The sequence below is a fragment of the Tursiops truncatus genome, chromosome 2 (assembly GCF_011762595.2).
Source record: "Tursiops truncatus isolate mTurTru1 chromosome 2, mTurTru1.mat.Y, whole genome shotgun sequence".
In the NCBI taxonomy this organism is placed as follows: domain Eukaryota; kingdom Metazoa; phylum Chordata; class Mammalia; order Artiodactyla; family Delphinidae; genus Tursiops; species Tursiops truncatus.
The window spans coordinates 160,733,227-160,751,516 of record NC_047035.1 but is presented as its reverse complement, the minus strand read 5'-3'; the positions used below and the strand labels follow the sequence as shown (position 1 = coordinate 160,751,516).

Sequence of the window (18,290 nt, the reverse complement as noted above, 5' to 3'; positions counted from 1 at the left end):
ACCCTAAACAAGGTTGACTATATGGCCCCAGTCAACTCGATATTTTCTGTTTTACTCTTTCTCATTCTTTATTCTTTACCCTATAAAGCTTCCTGCCTTCCACCCATTTTACAGTTCTCCAAATAGAGACTGTCTGCTTCATGAAGTGCTGAATAAACCTTGCTTGTACCACCTAAATTGTCTTCTTTAACCATTTTTTAACAAAAGTAAATTTATTACAAACATACTTTTTGGTGTAGAGAAGCTCATCTGCATCTGTCCCAAACTTCCAAACTAATTTTAGAAAATTGTTTGACCAGAACATTCAAATGAGGAATTTATAAAGTCATAACTCCTTTGACAGCACCTTAGGTAACTCTAATATCTTAGGTAATCCTAATATCTTAGGTAACCTTGTTTCAATTAGAAGTTGTAACATTCATCATGACTGAAGGCTGCCTTCCCATTGGAGCCATTAAGTCATAAGCATTTAAAATGAGCTCTTTGGGGTAATCAACTGTGTGGTTTACAACTCAGTTTAATTGAAATCTGAATTCGTTTATAACAGGTTGGCTGAAGGCAACAACTCATTTCTGTATCGAATATTTAAATACTTATATATATATTATATATACATATATGGAAACCTACTTAGTGAGGTAGATAACCACATACAGTGGTTAATAACACTCATATGCTAAAGCACTGGGAGGCATCTATTTAAGTTTAATTTATTCTAACATTCTAAATAATGACTGGTATATTGTTTTCTTTCTTGTTAATCACTCACATTATTATGTTGTTTACCATAAAAGAAAGGAAAAGAAAGAAAGAAAGAAATGAAGAAAGAAAGAAAGAAAGGAAGGAAGGAAGGAAGGAAGAAAGGAAAGAAAGAAAGGAAGGAAGGAAGGAAGGAAGGAAGAGAGGGAGGGAGGGAGGGAGGGAGGGAGGGAAGAAGAAGGATGAATTTATGTCCAGAGCCTTAAGGATGCATAGCAGGACCACTAGACCAGGACACGGCTAGTAAGTGCATCTCCATGTAATCAGGGAGGATTGCTGGTCTCAAAGATCTTAGAATTTACTTGATATGATACATTAACAACTAAGCTATACCATAAGTACTATATAAGAGAGAGATACAAGATACTAAAAATCAAAGAAAAGCACTTCATTATTTCTGTCAAGAATATGAGATAGAGTTTGAAAAAAAAAAGATTTAGCAAAGAGGTAATATTAAACTTCAGTTTTAATTGTTGCCTAAGATTCTGTTACCATGAGAAACTGGTAACATAACAAGAAAAAAAAGGAAATGTGAACATGTAGAGTATATTTAGAAAACTTTGGGCATTGTAGGATGATGGGGTTTAGGACATGCTGTCCCAAAAGAGGGCACCTATGCAGCATATGGAATATTTCTAGTCAAAGGAACTTGAGAAATGGTATGTGCAGGATGGACTTTTTGACCTTTCCTCTAAAGCAGATCAAACCCTCATGTGAGAGGAGCCCTCCCTATGCCAGAGATATCCTTATCTCTGAAGACAAAAGGACACAGAGAAGCTGAACAAACAGGCCTAGCTAAGTTCCCCAGTTTATTACACTCGGCTCATACTCTTTGCCCTATCGTACCTTTCTACACCTATTCACTCTTCATCAAACCTCTCACAAAAACCCTCAGGTTTAACTATTTCTTCAGGTCTTCATTTCCTTATGAAGGCCCCCACGTCAAGTAAAACTAACATTAAATAATTTTATATGCTTTTCTCCTGTTAATCTGCTTTATCAGTTTAATTTTGAGACCCAGTCAGGTACCCTAATAGGGCCAAGAAAGACTATTTCCTCCCCTATGGTAGGAGTATAGGATTTTTTGCCTAAATGAATTATTGCCTAAATATTTGTTAAGAGAAGAGGACTGACTGCCTGAATTGGTGCAGCCCAAGTGGACAGCAATCTGATGACATCTATTAAAAAGATAAATAGGGCTTCCCTGGTGGCGCAGTGGTTGAGAGTCCGCCTGCCGATGCAGGGGACATGGGTTCGTGCCCCGGTCCTGGAAGATCCCACCTGCCGCAGAGCGGCTGGGCCCGTGAGCCATGGCCGCTGAGCCTGTGCGTCCGGAGCCTGTGCTCCGCAGTGGGAGAGGCCACAACGGTGAGAGGCCCGTGTACCGCAAAAAAAAAAAAAAAAAAAAAAAGATAAATAGCATAGACTACAAAAATTAAGCCCATCCTCAGGGTTTACCTTAGAGAGACACTCATAGGCACACATATGAAGACCCTGGGCAGGAATGTTTGCTTTAATGTCGGTTTTGATAGCAAATGAATCAGAACAACTCAAATGTCAATCAATAAATAAATGGTGATATAGATCATGGACTACTGAGCCAGTTAAAAAAAAATCTATCTCTGTATGCTAATACGGAAAGACCTTCAACATAAGTTTCTGAGTAAAAATTAAATTACAGAAAAAATTTATAGTATGGTACTACTTAGGCTAAAAATACACATGGTTCAGATTTCTAGATATATGTGGTACATACATACATATTAATTAAGTAGAAAAGGGTCTAGAGCTAAAAATAAACTAGTGTTATAGTTACCTGAAAATACAGACTATGATGGAAGGTAAGGATGCTCAGGAGGGACGATTTCTTAATCTGAAACTTTTGATACTTTACAATGAGATGTATATAATTTTAATGATTTTTTAAATTCTGATTAGAGCTGGTTTCTGTAGAGTCTTAGCAAAGAAATTTGGCCTTCATACAAGAGGCAGAAAATAGTAATAGATTTTAAAGAAGGATTTTGATGAAATGTATACAAGCATTGTGAGAAATAAATTATGCTTAACATCATTAAGTTATTGTAATGTATTTGGACAGCTTTAATTTGGAAGAATTTTTTTTATTCATTATTCTAGTATGTCCTACATTGAAGTCAATTAAAATACAGATGTTTAATTCTTCAAACTCATTAGACAGGTAGTTATGACTACCATATTTGAAGGACTACACTACTCAAAGGAAAGCTGGAAAAAGAATGTTTGTTTGGGGCACTTCTGTGTCCCAGGAGAGGTACATGCTCCTATTCTTTGAATGGAGTGGGTGCGCCCTGGGATGAGCTGAATGATGGGATAGGTCTTTAAAATATGGTTACATCATTTTGTCCGAAGAAAACCACTAGGCTCTTTTACATCTTCATATTAAAATGTAAGTATAAAACAACTCCCAGGGCTTCCCTGGTGGCGAAGTGGTTGGGAGCCCGCCTGCCGATGCAGGGGACGCGGGTTCGTGCCCCGGTCCGGGAGGGTCCCGCATGCCGCGGAACGGCTGGGACCGTGAGCCATGGCCGCTGAGACCTGTGCGTCCGGAGCCTGTGCTCCGCAACAGGAGAGGCCACAACAGTGAGAGGCCCGCGTACCGCAAAAAAAAAAAAACTCCCAGAGTAAAATAAAGATGATATTAGGTCATGTACATGTCTGCTTGCTTACTTCTACATAATTAAATTCAGGACCATGTAATGAACGATTATAATTTGACCATTAATTAAAATTTTCCAACTTTAAACAGAGAATAATGTTACTTCCTTTAAAAAAAATGTATCTCATATCTGTAAATAATATCACCTGATTATTCCAAAATCATCTTCACTGTTCCTATTTTGTATTACTTGCTTTAACCAAGCTGATCGTTTGATTTGTCACCAAAGGCAGTTCCCTTTGGGAACTACAGTATCATGTAATAATTGGTATGTGAGCCAGAGGTTGCTCACAAGAAATGTTTCAATCATTGACAAAGGCAGAGTGAAAACCTCATTTTATACGTTTCTCAAGGTAATTTGAGAGTTAAAATTTCAAATTATATGTAAATATCTTTCCTTCTAAAACTACTTTTTAGGATCTTGCTGATTTTTGTCTTATCCAATTATATTATATTACTCCCTGAGTGAACAGAATCACTTCTTGTTTTTCTTTCAGGAAGCACAGCAACGTGTAAATATTGTCTATAATCAAGTGATTACTTTTTAGATCTGCAAAACAGAAAGAAACTTTTCCAGAAAAATACTCAACTAGCATATTTAAATTTTGGTTCTTTGATATCTTGCTTTAAAAAAGAATAATGAGAGTGAATAAATATGAATCTAAGAGGAAATGGAGACAATAGGAATATAGTAAGATGCAGTAAAGAAAAATTCGACTATAGTAATTTTTGATGAATGATGGTGGTATTAAAAATAAGATCAACAGCAAGCTTTTATTTAGAGCTTACTGCATGCCAGGCACGTCCACTTATTTTAACACTGTGAAGATGATGTTATTTTCTTCCACATTTTAAAGCAAAGGAAACAGAAGCTTAGAGAGTTGAAGTTACTGGTTGAAGGTCACATATCTAGTATGAAAAATGTGTGACCTGAGCCATGGGTGACTATGCTGTACTATAGCACTATCATGAAATAAAGAGATAACTGGTCTTTAGCAGATACTGCAGAACAGAGCTACCTGGCAAAACAAGATTGACTGAAGCCCTAGGTTAAGAAGGCTGAGGACAGAGCAACATTACAGAGACTAGACCAGCTTTTACTTTGCATTATATATCTCACCCTTCACTGAATCTTCAAATAATATCAGGAAATTGTTATTGATTTATCCCATTGACTCTGATCAAGAGCGAACATGGTCAATCATTGTGGAAAATTTCACAAAAGGGTCATTTTAAAATGAAATCTGAAATATGACACAATTATGTTTTAGTAGCAAACTCAAAGAGAGTAGATCAACTGGAAATCAACAGACAGTATTCAGAAAAAGTACTACCTCTAGATATGAAATTAAGAAGAACAGTTAGGAAAGAAATTGTAAATTAAATATTTGTGTAAAACACTGAACATATAAAATGAGTAGGCCCAGTTAAAACAGATTGAAAAAATTCTATTAACTACTTGATTTACATTCTTCCAATAAAAACTGCACAGAAAATGGAGAGAATACTGAAATGTTGTTAATCTGCTGTTCTTACAAAATAAACAGTAAGCCTAATCCTTTTCCACTATGAAAAATGAAAGCCCTACCTAACCAGGGGTGCTGATTTCCTAAGGAACTCAGAGCAATTTGCATTCTATTGTGATGTGTACAAGAGACATAAAAGGACCACACTGAATCTGAATTTCATGGCTACAAGAGAACCAACTGAGAGGTCATACAGTCCTATGCCTTTCTCCTTTCCAATGTTTATATAGGATGACGCCATATAAATACATGTTCAGAGTTTAGTCACACTGAACTGATGACCAGGCGATGACTAAGGTCACCCTTAAATAATTCAGTCCACTAAATTTAAAGTGCCAAAGGAGCTTGTTTCCAAGAAGATAAACTTTAAATATTTGAATATTTAAAAGCTAGATTGACTATTTGTAGGTATAATACCTTTTCCATTTGCTATTGATAAAAGAATGAAGTAGAACTGAACCTAGCTAGACTCCTCATGCATATTTCCATAGTTTTGAAAATAGACTTAGAAAAATCAGGTTAAAAACAACATATTAGAACTTTTTTTTTCCTGTAAAGGACAAGAAATGGAATAGAAAAGGGTACAAAGAGGACAAAAGCTGCATCTTTAGAAGCAAACCTATCAACATTATAAGCAAACAAAATGTTCATATTAGTTCATTCTGAGGTGTGAATACAAGGGTATTTGCCTCTCTATTTTCTATTTGTTTGAAAGATTTAATAATATATCTAAGTAATATTAATGTATTAAATAAAACCATGTATATGTATCTGTGTGTGACTGTGTGTACTTATGTATCTTGTGTGCGTGTGTATGTGTATAAAATCTGGACTTATTCATACCAGAATGTTAACACAGGGTCCAAATTCCTTCACCAAAGTCTTTGAGTCCAGCTGGGTTTTGAAATCTGAATAGTTCAGAGTTGAGGATGTTCATCTAAAATGTATCATGTATATTACTTGATACCCTCAGGGAGACTGGGGGCAGCACTTTATCATCCAACACATCACTAAATGAACTGCCTAACGCTGGTTCAGGTCAGGAGAAATCTTGCCTCTAATTTGTTTTTCAAAAGCTTATTGCTTTCCAAATTTTAATTTTCCAAATTGCTGATTAGAGACTGTGGACTTGTAATGGCCTTCTGAATAGTGACATCTGAGAGAACAGTTCTTATTTTTCTTTTCACTGAACTGTAGTTTCTAAAACAAACCTGTACTTCGGCCAAGTAACAAGATTACATAGGAAGGAACAGAGGTGCATGCTAAAATCCTTACCTTCTCGGGCTGAATTAAACACGGCTGCTTAGCAAGAACCCAGGACAATTCACTCCCCTCAAAAAGCCAGCACCATTAAGCAGAGGCTGGGAATTCCCTGGCAGTCCAGTGGTTAAGACTCCGCCCTTCCAATGCAGGGGGCACAGGTTCGATCCCTGGTCGGGGAACTGAGATCCCACATGCCGCATGGTGCGGCCACAAAAATACATTAAAAAAGAAGAAGAAGAAGAAGAGGCTGATTGGTGCCGACTGGGAGCCCCCAGGTAGGTGAGAGAAAAGCCAACACGTGGTGCTGATCCAGCACGGAGGGGGTGAAGACAGAAAACATCACCAATTTGTGGACACCAAGTCACAAAATTCCATCAACCCACTGGTCAGTTTAAAAACTAGTTAATATGCCCCCAGATAATAAAGAGCAGTCTCAATTTGCACCTCAAAACAAAGCAAGACAAAAATCCCAAAAGAAGAAATATTAAACAGGAAAAAAAAAATACCCAGTGCCGAAACTCTTCAATAATGATGGTAGGTTAACGAGGCCAAGAGAGAACGGCACAAGTTTCAACTCATAATATTTCTCAAATAGCCAGTTCTAACAAAGGACATTCTGGGTTTTGTCTTTTGTTTTTTTTTACTAAGACTTTTCGAGCAGTTTTAGGTTCGTTGCACAACTGAGAGGAAGGTACAGAGGGTTCCCACACACCTCCTGCCCCCAGGCGTCCATAGTCTCCTCCATTATCAACATCCTCCACCAGAGGGGGGCATGTATTCCAACCCATAAAACAACACTCACACATCATAATCACTCACGGTAACAAGGTTTTCCCCAAAGGATGAGTCCTGTATTCTCTAGCAGTCTGCTGTTCTCTGGGTGGAGCTGTGTGTTCTGAGGTCAGGTATTATTTTAAATACATCTTCTCCAAAATATCTTGTGCTCTCTCTGTTGGATTTCTATATTTACCTCAGTTTGGAAATGAGTACCAGATGAGGTGTGTTATTTTTCAGAGGCTCCTAACACCCCAACAATGTTCTTACTTCCCCAACCCCATTTACAGAGGAAGAATCAGAAGCATGGAAGGATTAAGCAACTTCCCTCTGACTGGACACCTGGGTTTGAACCCCAGGCTCCAGAGCTCCTGTTCATAGCTACCATTTTAGCTACATTCTCTTTCATCCAGAGTCCTCTCAAGCATTGCTTTTATTATCACTGTGGTTTTCACAGATTGGAAAATTTGAAGCTCAAAGATGTAATGTACACAATCACTTAACAACACATGGGGTGAGCAGAGATGGGAACTCAGACTATGTGACTCCTAAGGCAGTGAGTGTTCCACTATGTTCCACCATCTAATCTAGTCTCTAAACTAGCTCTTTGCAAACATCATCTAGAAAGGAGTCATGTCCAGGAGGGTGGAAGCTGCTGCACCCATCTGATAAGCTACAGTTTCCTTCTTTCATTATTAACCAAGTAAATGACATAAAAGTGATAAAATTCTCAGTATTAATGGGCAGCAGAAAATAAGGCAATAGGATTAAAATATGAGTGCAGCCCAGATTTTTTTCACTACCTCATATAATCCACCATCCTCACTTAAGAAAACAAATATTTTCCTGTTAAATTACTCTTCTCTCTGCCATCCTATTCAATTCTTATCTCCATTTTTGCTACGCTTCCACAAGTAAGTCTTTAGCAATCAGGATAACCTCCCTTCTCATCCCTGATTGTGAATGTCTGCTTTATTAACATCAAATACATTTATGGGATATATGTATTATATTATTATCTGGAAAGATCAGCATTAAATAAGCATCTTCGGCTCAGTTGTATTAATTTCTTACGTGCTTACCTGAAAAGGCAGAGTAGATTCTCCAGCCTTCGCGAAGAGATCGATTTTTGCTTGTCTCCACTGAGATTTGGAGACTCTGATGAGATCACCTTGCTTCTGCAAATCCCCATCCAGTGATGTTCTTGTAAAAACCGAGAGATGTGAATGCTGAGACAAACGATACCAAAACTGCACCTGGTGAAAAATGTGTTTCAATGATATAAATATTCCATTTACCTGTGTCCAGTAGCTCTTCTATAGTTAAAAATACCCCAAACTACTTCTTAATTCTCCTCCAAACATGCAGACCCAGAAAATGCTAAGTACATCTTCTGACAGCCTTTGTATTTCCTCCTTAAAAAAAAGGCTCAAGGTAGCTACATTAACTGATATTTTTAACACATGCCACAGAGATATCTAAAGAAATGGGACACTAGCACCCGGCTCAGACAAGTCTGAGGACATGTATTTGTCCACACCGTCATGGAAGTTTTACAGAACCTTCGCTATTGCTTCTTATGAATCTGGGGAGATACACGTTCTATATCTGACTCAAAAATTACAAAACCATGTATTACTATTCATTCTCCTTGATGTCTCAATCCAAGAAAAAGTTATCTCAAAAACTGATTTCTCAGGTAAGAGAAAAATGCTATGAATACTTTTCATTAATTCCTTCTCCATTGTGACATTATCAAAAAACTTGGGAGATTATATAATACTGTTCATCAATAATTTAATCCAACTAGAAAATGTTCTTTTTGAGGCCAGGGAGCCCTGACTTGATCAGTTTGGTTCCTACTCACCACCAGTGATGACATAATCTAAAGGACTGACAGGTTAACTAGGTAGTGGAGAAAACACAGAGGAGTATTTTAAGGTGCCGACAGCAGTAGCTATAATGTGGAATTCAGCACTATCGTTTATTCAGCAAATACTTATTGAGCATTTACTAAATACTGGGCCCTGTGCAAGGTGAAAATTAATTGCCTCAGTGGTTGGATGACACAATACAAAATATGACCAAAAAAACCCCACTAAAGCAAGTTCAGACACACAGCAATTTTTTCTTCTTCTCATTATGCCATAGAGAGTTCTAATGCTGCAGATTTCAAAGGAAAACACAGTATCATTCAGAGATGAGGTCCCTGAGAAATGAAATCACTCTCTTTGGACTCAAAGTGACTCCTTTTCAGTTTCACTACATTTTAAATTTTTGGTTATCTTCCTTTGTCATTGGGCTTTTATTTTTTTATGTGGACAGATGTTATTACATATATTATTTATTTATTATCCCATTTATTTCACTGTTGGTACCAATTTCAGTGGAGATGAAAGTTGAAAAAAAATTTTTAATGCTCTTTTAAAAAATTGTTCACAACATCAAGCATTCTCTGTTCCAACGTGGTACACATTTTTCTTTCAATGTCTACTGAATTGCCACCAACTGATCCAAGCATTCTTTCTGATTGTTCATTTCATATTAGATTTTACTACCAAGCTCACGTACACTCAGGCCTTTAAGCAAGAAATGTAAAGTCAAACAGAAGTGTTTGATTAAATTCTATGGAAAGGGAGGATGTTTGTTCCTCAACCATAATTAAACTTTAGATCCCTGCTGTAGTTTCAGCATGTTCCAAGCTTGTAAATATGCAAAATGGAGCTGTAAAACTAGTTGCACAAGAGCTGTGCAAGCCCCATCAGAATTTCAAGCTGTCATATTGTCACTCAGTACATTACCAGTGCGAAGTTATTTTAATAGTGCATTAAGAGTAAATACCAATGGGATCTATATTCAATAAGATAAGAGCTTAGAACTTATATTTAATTTAAATTTTATATTTAATTTAAATTTTATATTTAATTTAAAACAGAAATAGCATTGTAGAGATTTAAGGAGAATTCTTTAGTTTGGTATAGACCAAGAAACTTTCCAGAGTCTTTTCAAATTTAATATTGGTAAGGGTAAAATGACTGAACAAAATTTATAAATACAGCTGTGATTTTCGATAGGAACTTAGCCAACATCCGTGGCTCTCACTGTGATACACACTAGTAGTGGACCACTGAGTCTTAAACTCAAAAGCACAATGTATGCTGTGAATTCCTCTTAGAACATATCAAGGCACTTTGTATTCAGTAGGTATTCAGTTAATAGGTATTGAAGAAAAGAAGGACGTTGGAGTGGAGCTATCAGCATTCTTGCTAAAGCAAACGTCTATAAACCTTCAAAGAGAGACAGAAAGAGAGACCTGCTCTGTGTTACAAAATGTGCAAGGAATTAAGTGTCCTTAAGGACCTCAGAGTTTTATGGGAGAGAGTGAAAAGAAAAGGAACAATTAAGTATAATGCGTATAATGACAAAGGTATGAAAACAGTGTGGCTATTTACATGTAAATGAATTAAACAAAATGAAAAAGTCACTTTCTTGGTTACACTCATCACATTTTAAGTGCTCAATAGCTATTTGTAGCTAGTGACTTCCATAGTGGACATAGCAGAGGAAAATGTCCATCACAGAAAATTCTATTAAAAAGAGCTGTATGTTAAAATTATGCCAACCATTTAAAATTTATTTACTACTTTTCATTTTAAAGGAAATTACTGTCTTGATTCATGCCTGATTCATTAAAAAGCAGTTATATAAAATGTTAATATTAAAGGCTTGCTTTTATTTCTCCTCGGTTTTCACTAAGTTGTATATATATGCACAACTTGGGTTGTATGTATAGGGTGACTATGCAAGACCGTGAATCATTTTATTCAAGAAAATTTCCTGTGGTTAAATAACTTCCAACAAAGCAGTTCCTTTAATTGCAAATTGGAAAGAAAAGAAATGAAGTTCAAATTACTTTACTGTTTTTAATTGTGTTCTCTGATTTTATATTATTTGTATATTTTTAGAAATATTGAATCTGGGACATCCCTGGAGGTCCAGCATTTAAGACTCCATGCTTCCGGGCTTCCCTGGTGGTGCAGTGGTTGAGAGTCCACCTGCCGATGCGGGGGACACGGGTTCGTGCCCTGGTCCGGGAAGATCCCACATGCCACGGAGCGGCTGGGCCTGTGAGCCAAGGCCGCTGAGCCTGAGCGTCCGGAGCCTGTGCTCCGCAACGGGAGAGGCCACAACAGTGAGAGGCCCACGTATAGCAAAAAAAAAAAAAAAAAAAAAAAAAGACCACGCTTCCACTGTAACAGGCATGGGTTCCATCCCTGGTTGGGGAACTAAGATCCCACATGCCACTTGGTGCCACCAAAAGAGACACACACACACACACACACACACACACACACACACACTGAATCATTCATTTTACTATAAAAAGAAAGGACACCATATCAGGTGACTTATACTACTAGTTATCGAGTGTAGGTGAATAACTAATCTTGTTGTTTGGTTTCTACAGTGCCCTGTGATATTCCCAGAGGAATGGCCAGTTCTACAAAAGAATGTAATTAGGAACAAGTAGTAATTACTAATTAGTAAATCTCTGACACTAAATTCTGCAAAGGACATTAACAGGACATTATTTAGAAGTTCAAAATAATGTCTTCTTTCTTTCTCTTTTCTGTTTCATTTTATTTTGGTCTGTCTCCAGTTGGAACTCTTCAAATTTTCTGCTATTTTCCTCAACTTTCCTATGGTCTTTGTTCTACTTGCTTCCCTAATTAGGGAGATTTTTAGTCAGATCTTCATGTCTTTTCTCAGTTATTCTCCAAATTCTCAGCTACCTCTGCCTTCTCTGCTTCATGTCGACCCCTGTCTGGTATTTGCTACACCTGTTATATCTTCAAGATCTAGGATAATAAAAAGAGTAAAACACAAAAAAAGTTTAAAAAAAAAAAAAAGGAAAAGAAACAAGATATCTGTAACTCCTCAAAACTCAAGTGGAATTAAGTCAGTGTAGGGGGGATCATTTATCTCTCTCTCTCACACACACACCCCCCTCATCATTACCATAGTGATTCTTATGATTCCTATTCATAATCATGTTTTTGCCTCTTTTTATCTGAACAAGCTTAAGTAAAAGTCTGCAATCTTCAATAAAATATAATCTGTTTTTCTCATCTAAATGATTAATCTTCATGTGTTTTGACAATGTACAACTGGGAAGAATATCTGCTCAACCTTTCCCCAATAAACCATTGCTTCCTCTAGAATCTATCTCATGCTCTAATACTATCCTTGGAGTAAACAAAACAATCAGAGAACAGATCATGAGTGCACCATTCCAAGCCCCACTGTATATTACTTTTTTTTCTAAATTTCTCTTTGCTATGAGCTCATAACTCTACTTGGGGAACATTACAAGACATGGCCTTTTCAAACTCATTGAGAGAGTTGTTATAAGTGGGTTATCACTTATATATATGGTTTATACGTATATATGTGTATGTTATCTATTATATTTATTTATGTTTAATTTATATACTGTTACATTATATATTATACTTACATATTATATGTATTTTATATTTTTATCACTCTCTGTAGCACTTCACACTGAACTGCTATCAGTATGCCTCACTAAATTCTTTACTTTGTTATGGCAAACGTGTTTACATTGTCCCTAGTATATTCCCAACATTGAGGGCTATGATGAGCACGGAGTAGGGAAGCAATAGGTGTGCACTGAATCAGAGAAAGAACATTTACACTGGTATGTGTGCAATCAGGGGAGAAGTCTCAGAAGAACTATTTTTGTTTTGTTTTTTACTTCCTTGAATATGAACCAAATGAGTTCTCACATGTCTCTCTCTGCATTGGCTGCTGGAAAACTTAGATGCAAAAATGTAGCCTGGGCCTCGTAAACTTTATTTTTGGAGCCAACCTATTTTTTGTTTCATCTGTCTTTTTCCTGGTATCTCTATTCACTTCTTTTTAATTGTATGAATTTTTTGATTAAAGAGGATTAGAATAGCAAAATGAGTTGGGGAATACAAAAAAAAACAAAAGACAAACACACAAAATGGCATTGAAAGTGGAAGCTTCATGTTATCAGTCCTGCTATATTTAATTATGAAGTCCTAAAAGTGAGATATGTCTTTTATACAGTAGCTCAAATATGAGAGTGAGAAAATATTAATATCCACATAAATCTCCTTCAGATTTTACATTTCCTAAATTATTAAAAGCAGTAACAGGGCTTCCCTGGTGGCGCAGTGGTTAAGAATCTGCCTGCCAATGCAGGGGACATGGGTTCGTGCCCTGGGTCCAGGAGGATCCCACATGCCACCGAGCAGCTAAGCCCATGCACCACAGCTGCTGAGCCTGCGCTCTAGAGCCCGTGAACCACAACTACTGAGCCCACGTGCCACAACTACTGAAACTCGTGCGCCTAGAGCCCATGCTCCACAACAAGAGATGCCACCGCAATGAAAAGCCCAAGCATCGCAACAAAGAGTAGCCTCCACTTGCCGCAACTAGAGAAAGCCCGTGCGCAGCAACGAAGACCCAACGCAGCCCAAAATAAAAAATAAAATAAATTAATTAAAAAAAGAAAAAGTTAAAAAAAAAAGAACAGTATTTCGACAGCAATAAGAAATACTAGCTTCTGGCTCCCACATGTTCTGTTTGTCCTATCTCCTGGTTACCCCAAGGAAAAATGCCAAATTTCCACCAGTGACCAAAGGAGCTTTTGAAGCTTTTAAATAAAAGTCCACATCTTGAACAATGAGTACTTACAGGAACAATTCTGCATGTTGATGCCATGTGTTGGCTACACATAAAGTACAGAGTAATTCATGCAAAATGACCCTAAAAGGCTGCTGTTAGAAAAAAAAAAGACTCAAAAGAAAGCTTCATATTCCTTTAAAGTCCTTTCAAACAAATATTCTTAACTCTGTTAGCCTGGTATGATTATGTAGAGAAAAAAATGTAATTCCATATAATGAAGGCTTTAATCATATCAAAGTGCCCAACTCTGGTTGTTTCACCGCCCCACTTTACCATAAATATAATAAAGAACATTCACTATTCCATGAATACAACTATTATCAATCAATATGTTCCAAGTAGGAAGATCGGCTGGATTTTCTGATTACTCAAGAAGATAAGAATTTGGTTTGTTAGCTTATTTTGTAACTTTCATGAAAGAAAGAATCCCACATTACCACAAACTTATAAAACAGTAATAGTATATTCTTAGAATACTCCTATGGGAGAGCACTTTGGCCATGTGTATCTCAGACTATAAATAACCTCTAACAATCTAATAGTAATTCTACGCTGGAAAGTACTATAAAGTAATCCAAATATCCCTCCCTCTAACTCAAAGATTACCAACATTCAAGCAGAGGCAGATAAAAGGGAAAAAACAAATACCTCTTTGGCAGTCTGTAATACTCTTACTTTTCCACAAACCAAGGCAAACCTCTAAATCAGTATATCCAAGGCCTTGGAAGGTTGAGGACTTGGTTCTGAGAGATAAACCACCAAGTGTCTAAATTGTCCACTGCTTTCACTGAGGCTCCACCCCAACAGCTCCCACAGGTAAGCTCCAAATTTAAGCCACAATAGAGAAAAATGTCCTCAAGTAGAAACAACCATCAATTGTGGGTCAATCCCTACGACCACAAATTAATGGCTACCCACATACAACAATGGGAAATGTAGATCATCTTTAAAAAGAAGAAAACTCTTTGATTTCTCAGTGAGTCTCAGAATTTTTAATAAGCTCTTAGTGTTAGTGTTCACATTTCTGTAAGAGGGAGAATTAACAAATTCTATTCTTTTTTATCCAGTGTCGTTAACGAATTTAACAACAGCAATTGCATTGCTTTGGTATATGACCTTAAATTAAAGTTCAGTAAGCCTGTAAAGTACTTGTAAAGAGCAACTAAATGCTTCAGGAGTTCTCAAAAAAAAAAAAAAAAAAAAAAAAAAAAAAAGAAAGAAAAAGAAAAGCGTACATCTATCACATAAGATTTAATTAAAATAAACCAAAGGTGGGAGACTCTAGAGTCCATCTGGGTGAGGTGGAAGTGGAGTCCAGGCAGTTGTTTTAATCCAAATTCCCACAGAGAAATGGGCAGCAAAAACCAAAGGGGAAAAATAAAGAGGACAACCTATTAAGAGTTCTGGACACTCTCATTGAGAATTATATCAAGCTGAAGGTATAATGAAATTTATACTTTAATTATAAAGGTCTGATGATCTGTAATTTATCATCAGGAATGCCTGTGTTAGTGCTGTAACACCTGCACTTCTAGGTGATGAATTTAGTGCGTGGCACTATTGATCCCTTCATTATTTTCTGATAACCAAGAAAAAAAAAAGCTGAAATCCTAAAGGCTTAGGGACATGTCAGAACTCTCAAAAGGATGGAAAGCAAGGCAAGCTGAACAGAAGCATCTAATAGGCATTCATGTTACAGAAAGTAAAGGGATTATGTTTACTGAACACCTAATACCTGCCAAATACTTTTCCAGGTGCTTTACTTAATCACGTTTGAATTCTCACAACCATGTGAAGAAGGCAGGCTAACACTATGCTTCCAGTGTGGACACTGAGTCTCAAAGGAAGCATATCATTTGTGGCAGAACTGAGATTGGAACCAGTTGGAACTAGGTCCACCTGCCTCCAAAAGTCCCTCTTCTTTCTTCTCTGTTGTGCTGTGGAAATGACCTGAGCATTTTATCCCTTGGTCTGTGTTTACCTGGCACCAGAAGGACTAACTGAAAAAATAAAATTTTGGAAATGTAATTATTTTTTCTGCATATATTTATCTTTCTTTATTCATCCTTTCATTTTTCTTTCAGTAGAACTTGTTGAACTGCTTTTATTTTCCTCAACTAACACTGTTGGCCAAGATAACAAGCAGTTTGGGCAACCTGTATCCACAGCTTTAAATTATTGAAAGACTACATGGAAAGAATGCAAAATGACAGAAATAGTTTTGAATAGGCCCCCCAAAAGAAGGGTGTAAGTTATATACTGCAAATGTCTTTTGGAACGAAATGACATTTCATGTTGAAATAGCTCATATAAATCTCTCAGTTTATTGTGAAAATATTAGTAAAACACAGCCGGCATTTACTAGCTAGAGTAACCCAAGCTTAACAGTTTACAACTACAGAATGGCCAATGGAAATTCCAATAACTGGGTACCTGACACGGGGTAGAGGCATTGAGTGATTTTGTAAGAACAGGACTTCCAAGCTTGGCCACTGCAGGTGATCGATGTGCCCCCAAATAAATAAACGATCCTGCAAAAACAAACGTAAAGCCATATGGATACAAATTCTACTATTGGACATTTAGTCATTCTTTGCGCTAACGTGCACACATTCAACTGTCAATCAGATAAAGAAAATTACATTTTTACTTCTTTACCGTTAAGCTCTGTAGATAACCAAAAAGTGCTTTCATATGGATAACATTAAATCTAAAATAAAACCCAACTGATGAAAAAACAAGCTCTTGATCTAAATCCTCTCAACAAATATGTTTATTGGCTTAACTCACATCATAGTTAGAAATCAAATTAAATGAAGCTTCTAAGTTTACAATTAGATATTCAACATACCCTTACAAAATTCCCATGAGACATTTGCTTGTAAGTTTCTTCACGATGTACTGAAGGATACGAGCCTATAGAATGAGTTTGGTTTCTCCTGGGGCTTACATGTTTGACACTGCTGTCTGTGCTAGTGGGGATGAAAGCTTAATTAAAGATCTAATCTAGTGTTAACAAAATAACTGCTTCTAGATTTTAACTACAGTGGATGTGTTCATGGCAAATGTACGGGGGGGATAACATCTCTTAGCAACTCAAAGGATCACACATTCTGAACGGCTGTCAGGGGTAGCTTCATTGAATATTGAAAATTTACAAGGAAGGTTATGCTAAACAATGTCAAGTCCTGATCCTGCCCTTTGATAATCATAGAGTGATGGGCAACTTGTAAAGCCAACTATTCTGATGAAAAAAAACACATTCAGAAGGTGATTTTCTTAGACACAGATCAATGCTGACTGCACAGAATGAAAAGGATTTCAGAATTAAAACATATTACTTTACAGATACCACCACATGTTTAACCAAACAACCAAGGTTGCAAGTCAGCAGTGTGGTCTCTGAGTGGGAAAAATAGAACCCAGTTTATATGGCTGTTAAATCTCAAAGCCAATTGGGAAGGATAAAGATCACTGTTCCCAAAATCCAAACTAAGAGTAACAGAAACAGTATATATGAGCTCATTAAATTCTCTATTTCCCCTATAAAAGTGTAGAGTAGGAAAAGATGATTTTGAAAAATTAAACCAGCTTAAAAATCCTTTACTTGAGGTTCAAGTAAAACTCAACTGAATATTGTCAAAACATAAATTAAAATTCTAAAAATTAACATACATTCAAAGATCTTACTCCCCTGGTCATTTAAAACAATATGGATGATTTCAAACAAGCAGTTAATGAAGGATGAAACATATAAACTCTAAAACTCCAAAATCTAAAAGAAGCAAATGGTTTGAACAAATTGATCATGCCACAAAAGTAACTGGAAAAGTGATAGGAAAAAAATCTAACAGAACATATGACCCTACAGCTGAATTTTATTTAATTTTATTTAATTTTATTTAATTTTATTTAATTTTTAAAGAATAAATACTTGCACATGACTTGCGTATATCTCAGGTCTTAGAAAACTATGGAGAGCTCCCTGACTCATTTTATGATGCCAGATATCTCTAATGTTAAGAATGATGAAAACAGAATAAAAATAAAGCAATATCACTCATGATCATACATACAAAATTCAAATTAAAATGTTTCAATTGCACCTGAAATTCTTATCAAAAAATAATGTATCCTGACAAGTGAGCTTTCCAAGAATAGAGGTTTGATTTAACAGACATATCAACAGTCAATTAGATCAACAAATTAGAGTAAAATCATAGATTCATATCAACAAATATTGAAAAGACTATGAAAAACAGTCAGTCATTCCAAATAACCTCAATAAAATATTTTTAAAAAACACTTAATAAAGATTAATGACCAACCTCAAAATAAATAACATGTTCAATGGTAAACAACAAAACTATTTTAATTAAAATAAGAAACTACCTAGAGAATTGTGTCACCATTAGTAATTAGAGGAAATATGAGATAATATTAATTATCTTGGACTAGGATTATCTTATAAATCTAGTAAATGTGGAAGTCAAGAGAATAAAATTTCTAGTAAACACAATAGAAAAATAGAGAGA

The 18,290-nt window shown here is 36.2% G+C and overlaps 1 protein-coding gene across 1 annotated transcript in view; it reads right to left on the bottom strand.

Moving 5' to 3' along the window:
• MALRD1 (MAM and LDL receptor class A domain containing 1) overlaps window positions 1-18,290 on the bottom strand; it is a 661,524-nt gene that overhangs the window by 472,765 nt on the left and 170,469 nt on the right. Inside the window, exons 13-14 of the mRNA XM_019933374.2 lie at window positions 16,189-16,286; window positions 8,100-8,273 (exon numbers count right to left, since the gene is read on the bottom strand). Of these exons, the coding sequence (XP_019788933.2) occupies window positions 8,100-8,273; window positions 16,189-16,286 (272 nt within the window). The remainder of the gene's footprint in view (window positions 1-8,099; window positions 8,274-16,188; window positions 16,287-18,290) is intronic.